The following is an 18,902-nucleotide window of genomic DNA, read 5'->3' as shown; positions in this document are numbered from 1 at the left end:
TTTTTTTACAGGTGATCTCACCAGGGCTAAGAATAAAAAGGTGGCCCAAAGGAAGGATATGCCCCAAGATGTGGAGACTCTTGGGGGGATAAACAATAGATGTAACCAAGACGTCCATCAGCAGTCTGAATCCAAAGATGTCACTGAAAGAGGGAGCAGATTGGAGAGGCAACAAGAGGAGAGATGCCGATATAAATGTGATGAATGTGGGAAGTTTTTCAGTCATACCTCAGACCTTTGTAAACACAGGAGAACTCACACAGAGAGAAGCCATAAGCCATATAAATGTGATGTGTGTGGGAAAGCCTTCATTCAACGCTCACATCTTATTGTACATAAATAATAGATTCACACTGGAGAAAAACGCTATACATGTAAAGAATGTGGGAAGAATTTCAGTGGCCGCACGGGTCTTATCCAGCATCAGATAATCTATACAGGCGAAAAACCCTATGCATGTAATGAGTGTGGGAGGCCTTTCCGAGTGAGTTCCGCCCTTATTCTACATCACAGAACTCACAGAACAAATTAACTCTGTTACTATGAGGAAAGTAACAATATTTCTGAATATTAATACTGAATATTACTGGTATTGAAGCCTGATATGTGTTTCAGTACATCAGACCTAATCAGTTATCAGAGACACTATCTCAGAGATTTTAGGACTATCCTGAATGCGAGCAAAGCTTTCAGTCATTATTTTAAAACTTCTCTGACACCAGAGAATCTACTCAAGTAAAAGTTCCTTTATATCTAAATTAGCTGTTTGATGGGAATAATTAAGAGTTAATTCAGAAAGCATTGTCAATTGATAATGCTTCTCATTTGCAGCTGAAGATATCCATGTTTCCTGGTTGAAAGACAGTGAGCTCCACCTCTCAGCTCTAGACCCTTTTGACCTATTGAGCATGCAAAGGCATTCGACGTTATGGATCATAGCAAACTAGAAAGCATGAGAAGAATGGGAATTCCAGACGCTTCATTGTCCTCATGCGGAACCTGTGCATAGACCAAGGGGCAGCCATTTAAACAGAACAAAGGAATACTGATTGGTTTAAAATCAGGAAAGGTGTGCATCAATGTTTTATCCTTTCCCCACAATTAATTCAATCTGGATGCCGAACAAACAATATGGGGAGCTGGATTGTAGGAAGAAGAGCATGGCATCAGGATCGAGGAAGGCTTAATAAGATGACATAGCCTTGCATATGAAAAATCAGGAAGACCTGAAGTATTTGTTGACGCAGATCATCAAGACCTGTACCTTTCAATATGTATTACAACTCGATGTAAAGAAAGCCAAAGTCTTCTCAACTAAATAGACAGCGTCGCGACAAACAGAGAAAAGAAAAATGTCAAGGATTTCATTTTCCTTGAGTCCACACAATGCTTATGGAAGCAGCAGTTTAAAAAAAAATCAAATGATGGATGCATTGTGCAAATATGCGGCACAAGGCCTCTTTAAAGTATTGAAGAGCAAAGGTATCACTCTGAAGACTGAGGTACACTTGACCCAAGCCATGGTATTTTGAATGGCCACATATGCATGTGAAAAGTTGGACGGTGAATAAGGAAGACCCGAGAAACATGGATACATTTGAATTATGATAGTGATGAAGTGTACTGAAAATACCAGGGAGTGCCAGAAGAACAGGCAAACCTGTTTTGGAAGAAGTGCAACTAGAATGTGGCTTAGAAGTGAGGATGATGAGACTTCCTCTCACATACTTTGGACTTGTTATCAGGATAGACCAGGCCCTGACAAAGGACATCGTGCTTGGTGACTAGTAAAGCAGAAGGTCCGCAAGGAGTAGGCTTAACACACGGGCTGCAACAATGGGCTCAAGCATAAAGATCGCGAGGGTGGCACAGGACCAGTCAGTCACTGTTGTGCATACGATTGCTGTGTTAGGTTGGTTACTTAGAGAAGCAAAACCAGTGGCATATATATGCATATAAAGGGAGAAGTTTATATGGAGAAAAATGGCTCACATAATTGTAGAAGTCTAGTTGGTTCAAGTCTAGGGTGTCAGATATTAACCTGGAGGCTTTTCCAATACATATTTTGGGGGAATCCAATTTGATCTGCAGAAGTGATCTTTCTTTTGGATCTTAAAATGGGGTGTCCTTTTGTGGGAATGTTTAGATTTGCCTAGGATGATGTTGTAAATGAATGGAGACGCAGAGGAATGAGAAGCACACGGAATGAATTTGTAAAAAAGCAGAGGGCTACATCTCGTTTAGGCATGTAGCAAGGAACCAAGCTGTGTCCTCTCTACTTGTTCATGTTCAAGTTTAGGAATTTATGACTAGTTACATTTATTCAAATTGTTGGGTTTTTTTTAAAAGCATTTCATTGGGGCTCATACAACTCTTATCATAATCCACACATACATCAATCATGTAAAGCACACTTATATATTCATTGCCCTTATCATTCTCAAAACTCTTGCTTTCCGCTTGTGCTCCTGGAATCAGCTCCTCATTTTTCTTCCCCCACCTCCCTCCCTGCTCCCCGCTCCCTCATGAACCCTTGATAATTTATAAATTATTATTTTATCATATCTTACACTGTCCGGCGTCTTCCCTCACTCACTTTTCTGTGGCCCAACCCCCATGGAGGAGGTTATATGTAGATCTTTGTAATCAGTTCCATCTTTCTAACCCCCTTCCCTCTTCCTTCCCGGTATCGTCACTCTCACCACTGGTCCTGAGGGGTTCATCTGTCCTGGATTCCCTGTGTTTTCAGTTCCCATCTGCACCACTGTGCATCCTCTGGTCTAACCAGGTTTGTAAGGTAGAATTGGGATCGAGATAGTGGGGGAGGGGGAGGTGTGTGTGTGTGTGTGAGGAAACATTTAAAAACTAGAGGAAGGTTGTGAGTTTCATCAGTGCTACACTGCACTCTGAGTGACTCTTCTCCCTCCCTACGCCCCCTCTGCAGAGGATGTCCAGTTGTCTACAGATGGGCATTGGGTCTCCATCACGCACTCCTCTCATTCATGATGATCTGATCCCCCACCCCTTTGGTGCTTGATACCTGGTCCCCTAGACCCTTCGTGATCACACATGCTAGTGTGCTTCTTCCATGTGGGCCTTCTTGCTTCTGGGCTGGATGGCCACTTGTTTACTTTCAAGCCTTTAAGACCCCAGATACTATATCTCTTGATAGCCGGGCACCATCAGCCTTCTTCACCACGTTTGTCATCAGTGATCATGTCGGGAAGGTTGGTATCACAGAATAACCGTTTAGCTGAGTAAGGTGCTCTTGTATTAAGGGAATGCGCACGAGGGGGCCCAATGTCCACCTGCGACTCTACTAAACCTATAAATATATACACATAGGTCTATTTCCCCCATAATCATAAGTATATTGACATATGACATGTCTGTATTTAGGCCTCTAGGTATGCCCTTTGCCTCCTACTCATTTCCTCTATTTCCTTATGCTTTCCTCCTGTCCCACTACCATGATCAGCCTTCATTCTGGTTTCAGTAATTCCTCTTGATTACATTGCCCTTGGTCACTCCCTATCTGTCCTCCCATCCCCTCACTGCCACTGGTTTTGAACCACTGGTTGTTCCCTTGTCCCTTGGTTAGACAACACCTCGTCCCTTCCCCCACCTCTCACTGTCCCATGTCTGCCCTCCTCCCTCAACTGTTGGTCCCATTGTTTTCTTCTCCACAAGGTTTATCCAGCCTATCTTATCTAGATAGACCTGCAGAGATAATAATATGCACATAAAATTGCAGATGGCAGAACAAGGCTACGATGGCAGCAACACTGACTAACAACAACAAAAAAGGCACTGAAATACACAATCTAAAAGAAGAGAAAACATAAAAAATAAATAGAAAAGAAAGAAACGCCTGTTAATGGTTCAAGATCTGTTTGTTGACCTTTAGGAGTGGTTTCTGGACAAGTCTGATGGAGTGCCACGTCCTGCCCCCAAAGTCCATCCTTGATACTTCCTCAGGACCTCCTTGCTCTGCTTCCCTGCAGCTCTATTGCAAATCCCCAGTGTTTTGCCTCAGTGTGGTGGGGTCAGCTCGGTCACACATCCCACACTGTGTCTCCGGTGCTGTCCCATGTAGGGCCATGGGTCAGTGCAGGATGTTGGATGTCACAGTGGGGCTGGCCATACTCTGTACATTGGCTGCTCTGAGCGGGGCTATTGTCCTCTGAGCTTGGTGGGCCCTGGTGTGCTCCACCCCCTTCCTCCCCCTTCCTTTGCTGCAGCTTCCATCTGGGTATGGTAGGTCAGTTCCTTTCCCAGTCTAAAAATTGACTTTCTGAAAACTACATTACCTAAGAAAACAAGTCATCTGGTGCTGTAGAGATAAAATCTATAAAGAAAGAACAGGTACCAAACTCCAGGAATCACACACACACAAGTAATGTTTGCATTTCCTTGAGAATCAATCAACACGATCCGTTTGCAGAACATGCTGACCTGAATGTGCATCCTTCGAGCCTTGATTTGCATCCAAGTTCTAGCCATAGTTTGGCTACATTTCCCCCTTTTTTAAAAATAGCATCCAGATGAAGATAAAACACAACAAGGGCAGCATTTCTCCTTCTATGTTTCTTTGTTTGTGGAGGATTTTTTGGCACACTATATAAAAGACAAATCATGAGCAAAAACAACCCTGAAAAAGAGCCAAATATAGCTTTAAGAGAGGGAATAGGGCTAAGTTTGCAAAAAACTGTGAGTGTCATCAATCTGTTCTATTTGTTTTTTTATAAGTACCCTGTATATGACATTGTAAGTGCAAAATATCCTGTGACAGACTGTGGTAATTCAATAGATGTCTTTTAACATGATCCCAAGGAAACAGAATATCATATATCACAGGAGTAACACATATGGATGTATGATCCCAATCACATTGTAATTTAATTTGTTGCTTAATACTATTAATCTGGCCTCCCAAAAGAATAACTGTTTGAGGTAAATTAGCCAATTGTTCATGAATTTGCTGATCAGTATGTTGTTGAGTGGACCACAAAACCTCAGAATTTTGATGCCAATCATCTACGAAGGGAGCGGTTTGTACAGACTGATGTAAAGCTAATCCTGCAGTAGCAGTAACTGCAATAATTCCTAGGATTGCAGCTATTAAAATGTCCCCAAATCGCTTCGATCTTCTCAAAAGTCATTTAGCCAATTTGTCAATTAAAGCTGAAGTGGGAGAACTTTGCCAATGTCAAGACAATTGAGTAGGCATCCATATTCCTACTCTAGCTCTCAAAAAATATATGCTTTCACTACTATGACTAAAAGAAATAGAAGAGTGTAAAAAGTAAAAAAAAGAAAAGAGGCAATTGTTACAATTAATTTCTCCAGAGGAGTGATTCCAATTGACGAATTCTTTCATGAAAAGATATGGCAAACGCACACAAGCTTGGACACAAGGGTTTATATTAACTGTGAAGGACAAGGTGTGATTTCCTGTATTATTAGTACTATAGCCAAATCCATCCTCTACTAGGGAACAAGGCAGCGCCTATTTTCCATAAATGAGTTTGGAGGGCTGGGCGGAGAAATCCTCCATGCCAAAAAATAGGATCTACGGCCTGCGTGTCAATGGTGTGGTCCTGAGAATGCCATTGAAGATCTGCTGCACTAGGATTTGACCCGAGCGGCACCTGGGGCGCTCCAATCAATGACAAGTCCTTGGGAATTATTAACCAACACTCGGGCCGGCTCACCTCTGCAAGTGCTCCAATGGACCCGACCAGACACATGCACACAGGTTGGTGACTGACGTGGGGCAACGGAGGTACAGAAAATTTCCTGTTTATTTAAATGGGAAAACCCTTGAGCACTTAAAATTAGTAATTTTCTTTCTTTGCTTTTTTTAAAAAAGCCATTTTATTGTGGCTCATGCAACTTTTTTTCTTAATTGTTTTATTAGGGGCTCATACAACTCTGATCACAATCCATACATATAGCAATTGTGCAAAGCACATTTGTACATTCATTGCCCTCATCATTCTCAAAACATTTGCCCTCTACTTAAGCACCTGGTATCAGCTCCTCATTTTTTACCCTTCCTCCCCACTCCCCTCTCCCTCATGAACCCTTGATAATTTATAAATTATTATTTTGTCATATCTTGCCCTGTCCGACATCTCCCTTCACCCACTTTTCTGTTGTCCATCCCCCAGGGAGGAGGTCACATGTAGACCCTTGTAATTGGTAAAAAATAAGCGATTTTCATGGCTTGTTCTTATCTCCTGAATTTTTGATGATCGACTGCCAGGCCTGATATTTTAATTTTAAACATTGTTCCCCGTGTCCAATACAATAAGAAGTCCTTCAACCCCAGTTTCATAGGATGTAATAATGGTGCCTTCTTCATTTGCTCGAAATGGTCCTCGATCATCTAAAGGCCCAGGGATTCAAGAGGATTCATTAACATAAAATGGAAAAGTAGGATCTGTCCAAGAGACTCCTCTATTCAACGGTGGATTAGGAATATAGGTCCCATAAGTAAAATTCTTAGCATTTACCTAAGTAATCAAAATAGCCATCCTAGACAACAACAAATGAGAAGCTGTCATCCCTTGTCCACGGGAATGCACTGGTTGTTCTCCTTCCATGCTTAACTTTTTAATCTGTTCCCACTTTGGCAAGCCAATGTGTTGAGTCGTCATCAAGGGCACTCAAACCGCTGTTCTGGTAATGCTCATGGCAGCAAAATCCCGTTCAGTTTGCTCCAAAGGTAAGGTCTCTTCTGGGCCATCATGTAATTTTATTCGCTTATCTGGAACCTACAATCTCTTTTCTCCTGTGGAAATATAAGCAAATCACCTTCCCCATTTTATGACCATAACTGGTTGTCATTTGTCTTGTTCAAAACTTGTATACCATGTAGGCTGTTCTATATCTTTAGAAACATTATTTTCCCAATGGAATTCAGTGGTTGTGAAATTATTGTCATTTAAATTTAGAAAATTTAAAGTGTATAAAGCTGCCTTCTTGGATGAGTATCCCCATAACCTCCTTTTTGTTTCAAAAGCAACTCTTTCAAAGTCCAGTTTTGGCATTCAATAATAGCTTGGCCAGTACTATTTCCTGGAATATCAGTCAAATGTTGAATGAATCCCATGTACATGGATAAAAGGCAAACATTTTTTAGAAACATAAGCCGAACCATGATCTGTTTTAATGGTATGTGGAATTCCCATAATAGCAAATGTTTCCAACAAACGAGCAATAACAGCACCAGCATGGTCTGTAGTAGCAGAAGGAGCCCATGAACAAGGAGACAAAGTATCAAAAGAATGAAGAACAGATTTGAGTTTGCCAAAGAAGGAATTTGAGTAACATCCATTTGCCAAATTTGATTTCAGATTGTTCCTCGAGGATTAGTTTCTAAAGGGAGATGAGGGGCAGATCCCGCTTGACAAGCTGAGCAAGATCATAAAATAGCCATTGTTTGGTGCCAAGTAACCCATGTCTATTTTTTAATGATCTCACATTATTGTCATACCTAGAATGTTTATTTTGAGCAATTTGTAATGATCCCATAAGGTGATCAACCATATCATTCCCCATAACCAAAGGAACAGGTAGGGATCTATGAGATCTAATGTGAGTAATAAAAATAGGATTAGTTCTTTGATGAACCACATGCTGTAAGTTACAGAAAAAATCATTCAATTCAGTTTTATTAACAATAATAGTAGCAGTTTTAATATGTAAAAGAGTAAACATAGCATATTGTGAATCAGTAACTAGATTAAGTGAATGAGGCATCTCTACAAGTAAAGTTAAAATAGCAACCAATTCAGCCCTTTGAACAGAAGAATAAGGAGAGGCCATAACTTTAGAAATATTATTGTCAATATTTACATATCCAGCAATACCATGCTTATTAGCATCTGTAAAAAACGTAAGTGTTTGAGGAATGGGGGTAGAAACAACCACTTTTGGCAATATCCATTCAGTTCTATTCAAAAATTGAAAATGTTGATTGGAGGGATACGAATTAGAAATGATACTCAAATAATTGCTAAGGTCATTTTGCCAATCTTCTGATAAAATCCAATGATCATTAATTTCTTTATTGGTGAAGGGTGCTATTATGATTGCAGGATCTAGTCCACATAAATGGTGTAAACGAAAACATTCTTGAATAATTTGACATGTTTTCTGCAAGTGCGCTTCCAATTTATGCGTGCTTTTATTAGATAAAAATAACCATTTTAACAAATTATCATTTTGCAGAAGGACTCCTGTTGGAGAATGAATAGGATGTATAACAATTAAGTGAAGATTATCTAAGACATCTATGTGCTGTAATTGACTATCTTGAATATGCTTCTCAATCCATTGTAATTCTTTCTCAGCCTCAAGAGTTAAAGTTCTAGGACTATTAAGATCTGAATCTCCTTCCAATATTTGAAATAACTTAGAAGGTTGTCCAGTAGGAATGCCTAAAGATGGGCATAGTCAATTTATATACCCTAATAATTTTTTAAAATCATTGTGTTTTTAGAGAATCCCAACAAATTTGTACTTTCTGAGGTATAATTTTTTGATTAACATTTTTTGTCCCCAATAATTAAATGGATATTCTTTTATGATTCTCTCCTCATCTACTTGTAAACTACATTCTCTTAAAATTGTTAATGCAGATTCAAAAAGTTCTGTTAAAGTTTGAGGATCTGGATGAGCAAATAAAATATCATCCATATAACGATAACATAAACTACTCAGAAATTTTGTCTTGAATCATTTGTAAAGGTTGGTGAACAAAAACTTGACATAAAGTAGAACTGTTTAACATTCCTTGAGGCAAAACCTTCCATTGACAGCTCAACACTGGTTGACTGTTATAAGTCGGGACAATAAAGGCAAATTTGACACAATCCTGAGGTTGTAAAAGGATCATTAAAAAAAAAACAACCTTTTAACTCTATTATAATCAAATTCCAATCTTTAGGCATCATAACAGGAGATGGAACACCATGTTGTAAGAGACCCATGGGAATTATTACCTCATTTATTTTTCATAGGTTCATCAACATTCTCCACTTTCCTGATTTCTTTTTTCATTACAAAGACAGGAGAGTTCCAGGGGCAGTACTAGGCTCAATATGTCTTAGATCAAGTTGTTCCTGAACTAAAAACTGAATCCCTTCCGGTTTTTCTTTTGGCAAAGGCCACTGTTCAACCCACACAGGTGTTTGAGTCTTCCACATTAAGGGTAAAGTGAAGTGCACAACAGTGACTACTATTCTAAATTTGTTCAAAAGTTGGTCCTGGCGGCTGCCTACGACTATGAATCTGAGCCTGCTTCTCAGCTTCCTCGTGCCACCAAGCTTTAAACTGGATATACTGGCCAGAGGTTGGCACCGTTTTGACTAAAATATCCCGATCTGAGGGAATCGTAATAATGTCAGTAACCTAAGCATGTAGGAGCCCCTGAACATAAGGTGACTGCACCCCATAAGAGTTTACAGCTTCTTTAAAGCTTTCAAAGTCTTAAGCGCATGTCCTTCATGATCACATTGCGCCCATTCATTAGCATGTTGGTTATTAGCAGCCACCTGAGTTCTAATAACAGGGAAAAGAGCAGCCACAGAGATGGGAGAGGGCAAAGAAGTCTCATTTAACTCATAATAATTTCAATCTCTCAGCTGGAATTCGAGGCATAGCCTTATTCTCCTTGGGATATGCTGGAGGCTGTTCTTCAAAATAAGGGACTGTCAGTTCTACAACTGTCTTTCGAGAATCTAACTGAAGATGTTGGACTATTTTATTTACTTGACAAACCAAATTCTTTAATTCCTCAGCTATGGGAAACTTATCCTCCTCTTCAGAGGAAGAATCTGAGGAAAAAGAAGTTTCAACTTCAGAACTATCATAAATTTTGTCATATATAGGACATTACTATTGGCAGCTCCTGTAACACTTTCACAAGCAGGTTTTTCTCTTTCACTTTCAGTATCCAATTGAAAATGGTTTTAAAGCAATATTAACTAAAGACATTAATGTCCAAACATCATGATCAATGGTTTCACCCTTTTGATGTGCCCTTGGCAAAGCATGAGTCACCTGTTTCCATACTTTGGCATTTAATTGCTTCTTGTTTTCCGGGTAAAACCAATAATGATGCATATGTAAACAATGTAGCCGGACTATGGCTAGAACTTGGATGCAAACTAAGGCTTGAAGGATGCACATTCGGGTCAGCGCGTTCTGCAAACGGATCATGTTGATTCTCAAGGACATGCAAATATTCCTTGTGTGTGTGTGTGATTGGATGTGTGTGTGTGTGTGTGTGTATGAGTGATTCCTGGAGTTGTTTGGTCCTTGTTCTTTGCTTTATAGATTGTGTCTTTACATGCCCAGATGACTTGTTTTCTTAGATAATGTAATTTTGAGAAAGTCATATTTTAGAATTAAAAACCAATTTGAGTAAATGTAATCAGTTGTGTATTCCTAAACTTGAACATGAATAAACAGAGAGGACACAGCTCAGTTCCTTGCTACATGCCTGAGCGAGCTGTAGCCCTCTGCTTTTTTACAGATTCATTCCATGTGCTTCTCATTCCTCTGTGTCTCTGTTCATTTACAGCAACACTTCTCCTTTTTCCGGCTCTCCCAATAGGATCTTGCCTTTTCTGAGATTTCTCCAAACTCTGCCTACCCAATTAGCAAAAAAAAAAAAAAAAAATGTACACTATCTTGTAAGACCTTGAGTTAGCAGCTGTGCTGTTCCCCCATTCCCGGTACCCTGCCAATCTGATAATGTAACGGTGAGATCTCCCTAACCTTCAGCCCCTGTTTTGAACTATAAAAATTCTGGAATTTCTTTGTTCTGGATCGAGAGGTTTCCCATGTGCTAGCCTACTCTTGGTCCAGCTGTTTAATAACAGTTTTGATTATTAATATTAATAAAATATTGCCCATTTACAGCAGGGGTATGATGCTTGCACTATAGGAAGCATATGGTTAAGAATAGAGCTTTGATTATAAAGTTAAGGATAAACATTTTCGGGAATTGAATATTATGGAATGCTCCTAAAAATAAAAAAGTGGCTGGGCATTTATTATAATGATGTTGGCATATTCAGCTAGAAAAAAACATCAAGGCTACTAGACCAGCAGCATATTTTACATTGAAGCCTGAGACTAATTTGGACTCTCCTGTAAGGCCAAAGGATACTCGATTAGTTTCAGCTAATGTAGCAATAAATCATAGTCTACCAATGGTGAAGAAGGGATAAGGAGTCAGGTGCATGCCCGTGATGGTTAATGAGGTGAGTGTAAAGGCTCTTATTATCAGTATTACTGGTAGCTGGAGAGACTTCATATGAAATTGCTAGGGCTGGTGCGTGTAAAGTTCTGATGAGGGCTTATTTTGTGTTGGATGCTCAGCCTAATGGTAAACTAGAGTATACGACTAGACTTGAGCTAGCCAGGATAAAGTAAATCTAGATTTATATTGGTTAATGGGTGTGGTATGGGAAGTGGAATTCATAAGGTTAGTGCAGTAATAAATATTTTTGATGAAGTTACTGGTCCAAGCGTCCCCGTAATAAAAAGTTTCACTGGGTCTGCAATTGGTTGGAGAAGGCCATAGAGACCTCCAATACTGGGTCCTTTGCGGAATTGTCTGTAGCCTAATACTTCTACTCAGTCAGAGTGAGGAATGCGATGGCTAAAAAAACAGGGACAATTAAAGAGACAAGAGTAACCAGAAACACTGTTAAGAAGAGGATTTGAACCTCTCATTACAAGGACTTAAGTCTTATGTAATTACCAGGCTCTGCCATCCTAAGGAACCCTGCTCTTGGTGGGCTGTTACTGGGTAATTTCATTATTCTAGTAAAGGTACTTCAGAAAAGTTGGCCTTATTTATCTGGTCCATTTGTGTTAGGAGAAATATTTTCTTTTTTTTTTTTATTAGGGGCTCATACAACTCTTATCACAATCCATACATATACATACATCAATCATATAAAGCACATCCGTACATTCTTTGCCCTAATCATTTTCGAAGCATTTGCTCTCCACATAAGCCCTTTGCATCATGTCCTCTTTTCCCCCTCCCTTCCCGCTCCCCCCTCCCAGGAGAAATATATATATATTTTTTTATCCATAGGCTGTCTTTATTTTTTTGCTTCATATTGTTTTTACTTTTATTTATTTATTTTTAATCATTTTATTAGGGGCTGATACAACTCTTTTTTTCTATTTCTTTTTATTTTTTTAAATTTTTTAAATTTTTAAAATTTATTTTATTTTATTTTTTTTGAGAAATATTTTCATAGATCAAAAATGACCTGGATTACTCCAGTCTGAACCCAGATCATAGGACTTTAATCATTGAACAAACGAAACTTTATAGCTGCTGCACAGTGGGGTGGCCTGAGCCAACATCAATGTTGTAAACTCTATTGTCGATATGAATTCTTTAATAGGATTGCTCTGTTATCCGTAGGGTAACTTGGTCCATTGATCAGCTAATTGGGTCAGTAAATGATTGGAAAATTGGATCGGTTAGTCCAAGGACATTATCACTCGGAGGTTAATTTATGTTCTGAGGCCACCCCAACCAATATTAACAGCTCATGGAATGATTGGTTGTTCCTTTTTTTGGGAAACATTTTTTATTAGTGAACTGGTTATTAAAGCTCCATAGGTCTTCTATGGAGTTTATAAGCTCGTCACATGAGTTTGTCCCTGCCTCTTCATGAGGAGGCCAATTTCACTGATTAAAAAGTAAGAGCCACTTAAGTCATCATGTGACCATCATACAAGTCCTTATTTAGAGAACAAATGATTTTGCTACCTTTGCACGCTCAGAGTCCCGCAGCTGTTAGACATGGATGGGTCACTGGGCAGGCAGTGTCTCAAATACTGGTTTGCTAGAGGTGATGTTTTTGATAAACAGGTGGGATTAGAGTTTGTTGAGTTCCTTTTACTTATTTTAATCTTTCCTCGGGAAGTACGCACTTGTGTTATTAATCAGTAACAAACTGATTAATAACACATACTGATTAATAACACATTTATTAATACTGGTTAATAAATCACATATAGATTGAATGAAATTATTAGATTGCTAACTATCATTGAGTATTCATTCTGATATAAACTAGTGCAAGAAGAAGAAAAATCCTTGTTATTTATAAGTCTTGCATCTATTTTAGACTAGATTTATAAATGTTATAAAATATTATATACCTATATAATAAATATATAAATAAAATATAAGTATGTATTATATCATTTAGATTTAATATAATTGTATAAAATGAAAATCTAATAAATTATTCCCGTGTCGAACTTAGGCGTTACTGAAAATAGTAAAAACATGTTTGTTGAGCTTGAATGTTTTCTCGGTTGATGGTTTTTCTGAGGACGAGGATGAACATAATAAGCATTACTTTCTACATAAGGTTGACTCCTGAATGGAAAGAGCAGCACCTCGTCATTGGCCTCAAAGCAGCCATCCTTGTAATTGTTTTCCCCTTTCCATCCCACCCTCCCTCCACCCTCCCGGTATCGCTACTCTCGCTACTGGTCCTGAAGGGGTCATCTGCCCTGGATTCCCTGTGTTTCCAGTTCCTATCTGTACCAGTTTACATCTTCTGGTCTAGCCGGATTTGTGAGATAGAATTGGGTTCATGGTAATGGGGATGGGGGGTGGGGCTAAGCATTTAGAAACTAGAGGAATGTTGTATGTTTCATCGTTGCTACACTGCACCCTGACTGTCTGACTGTCTGGTCTCCTCCCCGTGACCCTTCTGTAAGGGGATGTCCAGTTGCCTAAAGATGGGTCTTGAAAAAATAAATTAATTAATTTTTTAAAAAGATGCATCTTGGGTCCCCAATCTGCACTCCGTCTCATTCACAATGATTTGAATTTTTGTTCTTTGATGTCTGTTAAGTGATCCTACCAGGTTGTTCTTAATAGGTTAATTACAACAGGCCTCTACATTAGGGCCAACGATGGTCTTCATTTCCCATATAAGAACCCAGGAAATTTCAAGGTGAAACAAGTGACAAAACATCAGAGAGGAAATTTGAACTGTCAGATTCAATCCTAATTCCTTCCACTTCCCTCTCAGGTGGGCCAAAGTGCAGCCCTTAAGGGCTTAACTCTTGGGGAGTAATCTCTAAATTAATGTGTAAATTTATGACTATGCCAATAAAATTACCAATTTTTAATAAGTGAATTTTAAGTTCAAACAATATATAAGCAAGACTTGGAAGCCTCTGGAAAAGGATAACAAAGTGTCTTTCTGCCATCAAGTCCATTCCCTCTCCTGGTGACCCTATAAGAGAGAGTGGCTGGTGGTTTCAAACTGCTGACCATGCGGATTGCAGCCCAACTCGTAACCCCTGTACCACCAGCGTTCCTCACACTTGGACCAGAGGATATTAAACTCATCATAAAGCCTCTATAACTAAATGGTCTGGTAAGGTAAGGTAGGCAATTAAGTAGGACAATAGAATTTTTAGATATAAATATAACCACATGTAGAAACTTAGCATAATGGAGATGAAAAATCAAGGGGGAATAATAAATAAACTCTTCAATATTAAGGTTTTTTTTGTGAAGAGTAATTAAAAAATTACCTGGGAAAACATTAAATTTGGTTCCCATCTGATACTGTATAGTGGAACTGTTAGGTAGCTTAGCCTAGGTAATTGGGAAGTCCATTTACGCATGCCCAGGAGAGCCAGCAAAGGACAAAGCTGGATTTTCCCGCCGGTGGGCCCAGATGGGTGTTACACCTGGAGCAGCCAACCTGGGCCAGGTGACTGCAATTCAGCCAATGGGATCGACCTGGGGTCATTCACTACACCTCCCCCGGGAACCCTTGAAAAGGCAGGGACCGGAAGGGAGAGGGGCTGGGCTTGTTTGGGCAGTCTGGTCATCTTCTAGGGAGGAGAGAGATCCTTGCGTACCTGGGGCAGTCTCTGCCAGGCCGCACGGTCAAAGGAATCCTATGGGTGCCGCGTAAAACCTGAAGTTTCTTTTAACTCTCATTAAACTCACTTGGATCACGAGCCCAGCTTCGGCGTGAAATCTTTTTCGCGCGGAGCCAAGGACCGAGGCTGAAATCTAGTCCCAGAGAGAGAGACCTTACAGAACAACTTATAAATAAAATTTATAAATGAAATAATGAATGCACTAGAGGAAAATGTGGGAGAAGTCTTTTATAAACTTAAAATAAGGAAGACCTTTCTAATGATGACCCCAAATCCAAAGCCTTAAATGAAAAGATTAATAAAAATTTACCCTTGAAAAAAAATCAAAATTCTTGTGAGGTGAAACAAATAAACCACCAAAAATACCATAAGAAAAGTCAAAGATAAATATAAAATGCAAAAATTAAGTCTGGACATCACAGACACTGAGCAGTGTAGACACCTAGCTTAACATGAGGAACTCCATCTTGTTTCAGACTGCCTTTCACTCCTGCTAGCAGTTAGTCCCCCTTCTCCTCTTCCCTCTCCCTGCTCTCCCAATAAGACCTTCACTCTTCTGAGATGTCTCCAAACCATACCTTCCCAACTAGCAAGAACTGTACACTGTCTTGAGTTAGCACCTGCAGCTGGGCTCTTCCCTACCAGGCCTGTTACCCTGCCAACCTGATAAGAATGTCACAGCTAGAATATCCCTCCCCTTGAATGTCACAGCTAGAATATCCCTCCCCTTATTTTAAAGTATAAGAAGTTTGGAATTTCTTTGTTCTGGATCAAAAGGTTTTCCAGGTGCTAGCTTACTCTCAGTCTAGCTGTTTAATAACGGCTTTAATTATTAATATAGTGGCGTGATCTCACCCAGTTACAACATTAAGCATCCATAAAGACACAACCTGATGCCATTAGCTAGAAAACAAAGTTATTTTCCTTGAGTCACCTTCCTTCCTGAGCCTTCTCAGAATATCAACCCCAAAATGAAAGAGAGGCCCACTGTAGAGAAGGTCACTCACCTCCTAGAGACTTAAGACAGAATGGGACTGTCCTGAACCGTTCCTAAGGTTGTGGGTCTTTAGGGAAGACCATGGCGTCCCTTCCTTCCGCAGAGCAGCTGGTCACTTTCACAGGAACCCCCTTGCAGTGGGAAGGGCCTGCCCACAGTGTGTCCCTGAGTGGACGCTGTTCCCAGAGCTCACTGTTCTTACCAGATTAGTTCCTGTGCGCAAGAGCTAGGATCTGGACAAAAGCTAGTGCCTAGCTTCATGAAAGAATCCGTATAAAAGCAGAACCAGACAGCCCTAGGGAGGTAGGAGAAAAATATTTAAAACAAATATCTAGATAGCACTACCTATGTGCCCTGCATTGTTCATGTAATCCTTATAACAACTCTGGGTAGGTGTTTTTCAAAGTTGGTGGTGGAGTGGTTATGCATTGGGCTGTGAGCCACAGGGCTGGCAGTTCAAAACCACCAGCAGCTCTGTGGGAGAAAGACTGGACTTTGTACTCCCATAAACAGTCTCAGAAACCCACAGGGGATCTATGTGAATCAGCACTGACTCAATGGCAGTGGGAGATGGGTACCCATCTGGAAACTGTCAAGTAGAAGCTGAGCATTTATGCCCACTTATGCCACTAGGACACCTTACATGCTTAAAATCAAGTAAAAGAGAAAGAGAAATTGCTAAGAGTTTTAAAGATGTTTAATCAATAGTACCACTTCCCTTCACATCTGCTGTTCTGTCTGGGTTCATCCAACTCACTCTCCCAACCCTCCAACTTTGGCCACCATTCCCCTTCCTTCCCTCAGAATGCTGCACCGACCGCCAGTTCTGGTGCTCCGCAGCAGGCTGGTGTGAACTACTCCTAGACATGTTTGGCCTCAGTTCATTGAGCGTGGACAGGAGGTCGCCAAGTATCAGAATCCAACAAAACCAGCTCCGTGCATCTTTACAGCATCAGGAGAGTCTGTGACTCAGGAAAAGTCCTTTTGAGGGCCTCCTCTTCAGGAATGTTTTTGTAAAAAGAACATTGCTTTATTCAAATAGAAAGCCAAGAGTGCCATCACTGTCTCAGGAACCACGGAGAGTTGCAGACATGAAAAAAGAGCCAGGTCAAGTCAGGAGCGAATTTGCCCAATCCCATGCCTCACTTCCTCAGCACAGCTTCTGAGCACTGCTGAGCTAGAGCAGAGTTGGGGTAAGTGGGAGATAATTCAACTAGAAAACAGCATCACTGTTGCTGCGAAGTGGCTCTGGCCCTGGTTGGGGTGGAAAAGTGACTTCTGAGGGAAAGGAGACCTGGCCCATTTGGGTTTCCAAGGTGGTAGATCCTATTCCCAGGGAGATGTTGGTGATCTTGATGTCTGCTCCAATAACCATTTACAGCCACAAGGTCACCATGAGTCAGAATCATCGACCTGATGGCGATGGGCTTAGTTTTAGAACACTTATTTCAAAGGAGCCCTGGTGGTGTTGTCTGGCAAACCTTTGTACTGCTAACTACCTCAAGGTGACCAGTTCAAACCCACCAGCCCCTCTGAGGGAGACAGATGAAGCCATCTGCTGTGTTAGAGATTACATTCAAAAGGCCATGGTTTATGGTGGAGATCCTAAATCCATTTGTGGGCCTCCACATAAATTCAACCTCCCTTGACTTTCTTGTGACCATTAACCTGAAACATGCAGAGCTTTGCCCTCAGGCTCTCACTCCTGGAGCAGGACCAGGGAGAAAGTCCACAGCCTTTGGGATCCACCGGGGTGTGTCCTTAATGGAAGCTAGAGTTTTAGGATCTTGTGGTTCTGAGTCGCATCCGGACTGCCTTGAGTCCATCTTGTACGTTCTCCTAACATAATGTATGTATCTCAGTCATAGTCCCTTCCTGCTTCTGTGGTCCTACTTGTAACTGTGATGTGTTGATTCACCGCCATTTGGCTTTTTTGTTTCTTTTGCTGTGCTCCACACCACCCACCATCCCTAAGTCTCTGAATCTAGCCAAACCCTTGGGTGTCATCATGACTTCCTGCTAATGGGTCCCCTCATTCAAATGTGTCTTTGTCTTTTCTCCGGTTTCAGACTTCACAAATGCTCCCGTTAGATTATATTTGTGATTTGAGGTCTCTTTTGTACCATAAAATTCTGTTTCTATGAAGATGTACACAGCTTTGGGTAGCTATATTGGGTGGACAGCATCCACTCGGTGGCAGTGGGTTTGAATACTTCTCTAAAGGATTCCTGGTGGGCTTATTGATTAAGCATTTGGCTGCTAACTGGAAGGTCTGCAGTTCAAACCCATCAGCTGATTTAGGGACGGGGTTGTCTACTACCTTCAGGATTTACAGCTTCTGAAACTCTAAGCAGCACTGGGTTGCTATGAGTCAGAATCTGCCCAATGGCAGTGGGACTTGTGTGTGTGTGTGTCTTTGTGTGTAGAATGTATTTTCAACTGTTTGCGGTTTTCTTCTTTGCTTGGAAAGATGTGCTGCCCCCAGACACACCAGGCAGGGCTACACATTGTAGCTGTGACATTGAATGTGCGGTCAGCAGCAAAGACCAAGGTTATAATCCACTGCCCCAAAAGGAGAGTCCTTGCTGGCAAGTTGCATTTGGGCAGAATGCACAAAAATGGGCCCTTTCCACGACAGGGAACGGATTTAAAACATACAATAAGAAAAGTCAGACGTGGGAGAATACAAGTAAAAAAAAAATGAAGTGGGTAAAGCCTTGTGAAACCTGATTCTCGCCACCCACACCATTAACATGAGTTAGTGCAAGTAAGCCAAGTGGCCCTCGAAGTTCACTGCCAAATCTAACTTTCGTAGGTTATGGGTAATGAAATACAACAGAGGAATGTCATTCTTTCCTTGGTGCATTACACATTTAAACTGATTTTCTAACTTTGGGATTGATCCCTTCTAAAGCTGTTGAAGTAGGACTGAGCTACAAAA

The 18,902-nt window shown here is 40.6% G+C and overlaps 1 protein-coding gene across 3 annotated transcripts in view; it reads left to right on the top strand.

Moving 5' to 3' along the window:
* The window catches only part of PGBD1 (piggyBac transposable element derived 1), a 63,863-nt gene extending 51,693 nt beyond the window's left edge, over window positions 1-12,170 (top strand). For 2 of the 3 annotated variants that reach the window (XR_012780032.1, XR_012780031.1), the window contains exon 12: window positions 12-141. Coding sequence is in view for 1 of the 3 variants with exons in the window: in XM_075532589.1 (XP_075388704.1) it covers window positions 12-343 (332 nt within the window). In the remaining 2 variants the exon portion in view is untranslated. Of the gene's footprint in view, window positions 1-11 lie in introns of all 3 variants that reach the window. The other variant, XM_075532589.1, reaches the window with a different exon arrangement.
* The last annotated feature ends 6,732 nt before the right edge of the window (window positions 12,171-18,902 follow it).

The sequence above is a fragment of the Tenrec ecaudatus genome, chromosome 1 (genome assembly GCF_050624435.1).
Source record: "Tenrec ecaudatus isolate mTenEca1 chromosome 1, mTenEca1.hap1, whole genome shotgun sequence".
Taxonomy (NCBI): Eukaryota; Metazoa; Chordata; class Mammalia; order Afrosoricida; family Tenrecidae; genus Tenrec; species Tenrec ecaudatus.
Note: the sequence above shows the minus strand (reverse complement) of the source record. Positions and strands in the feature narration are given on the sequence as shown.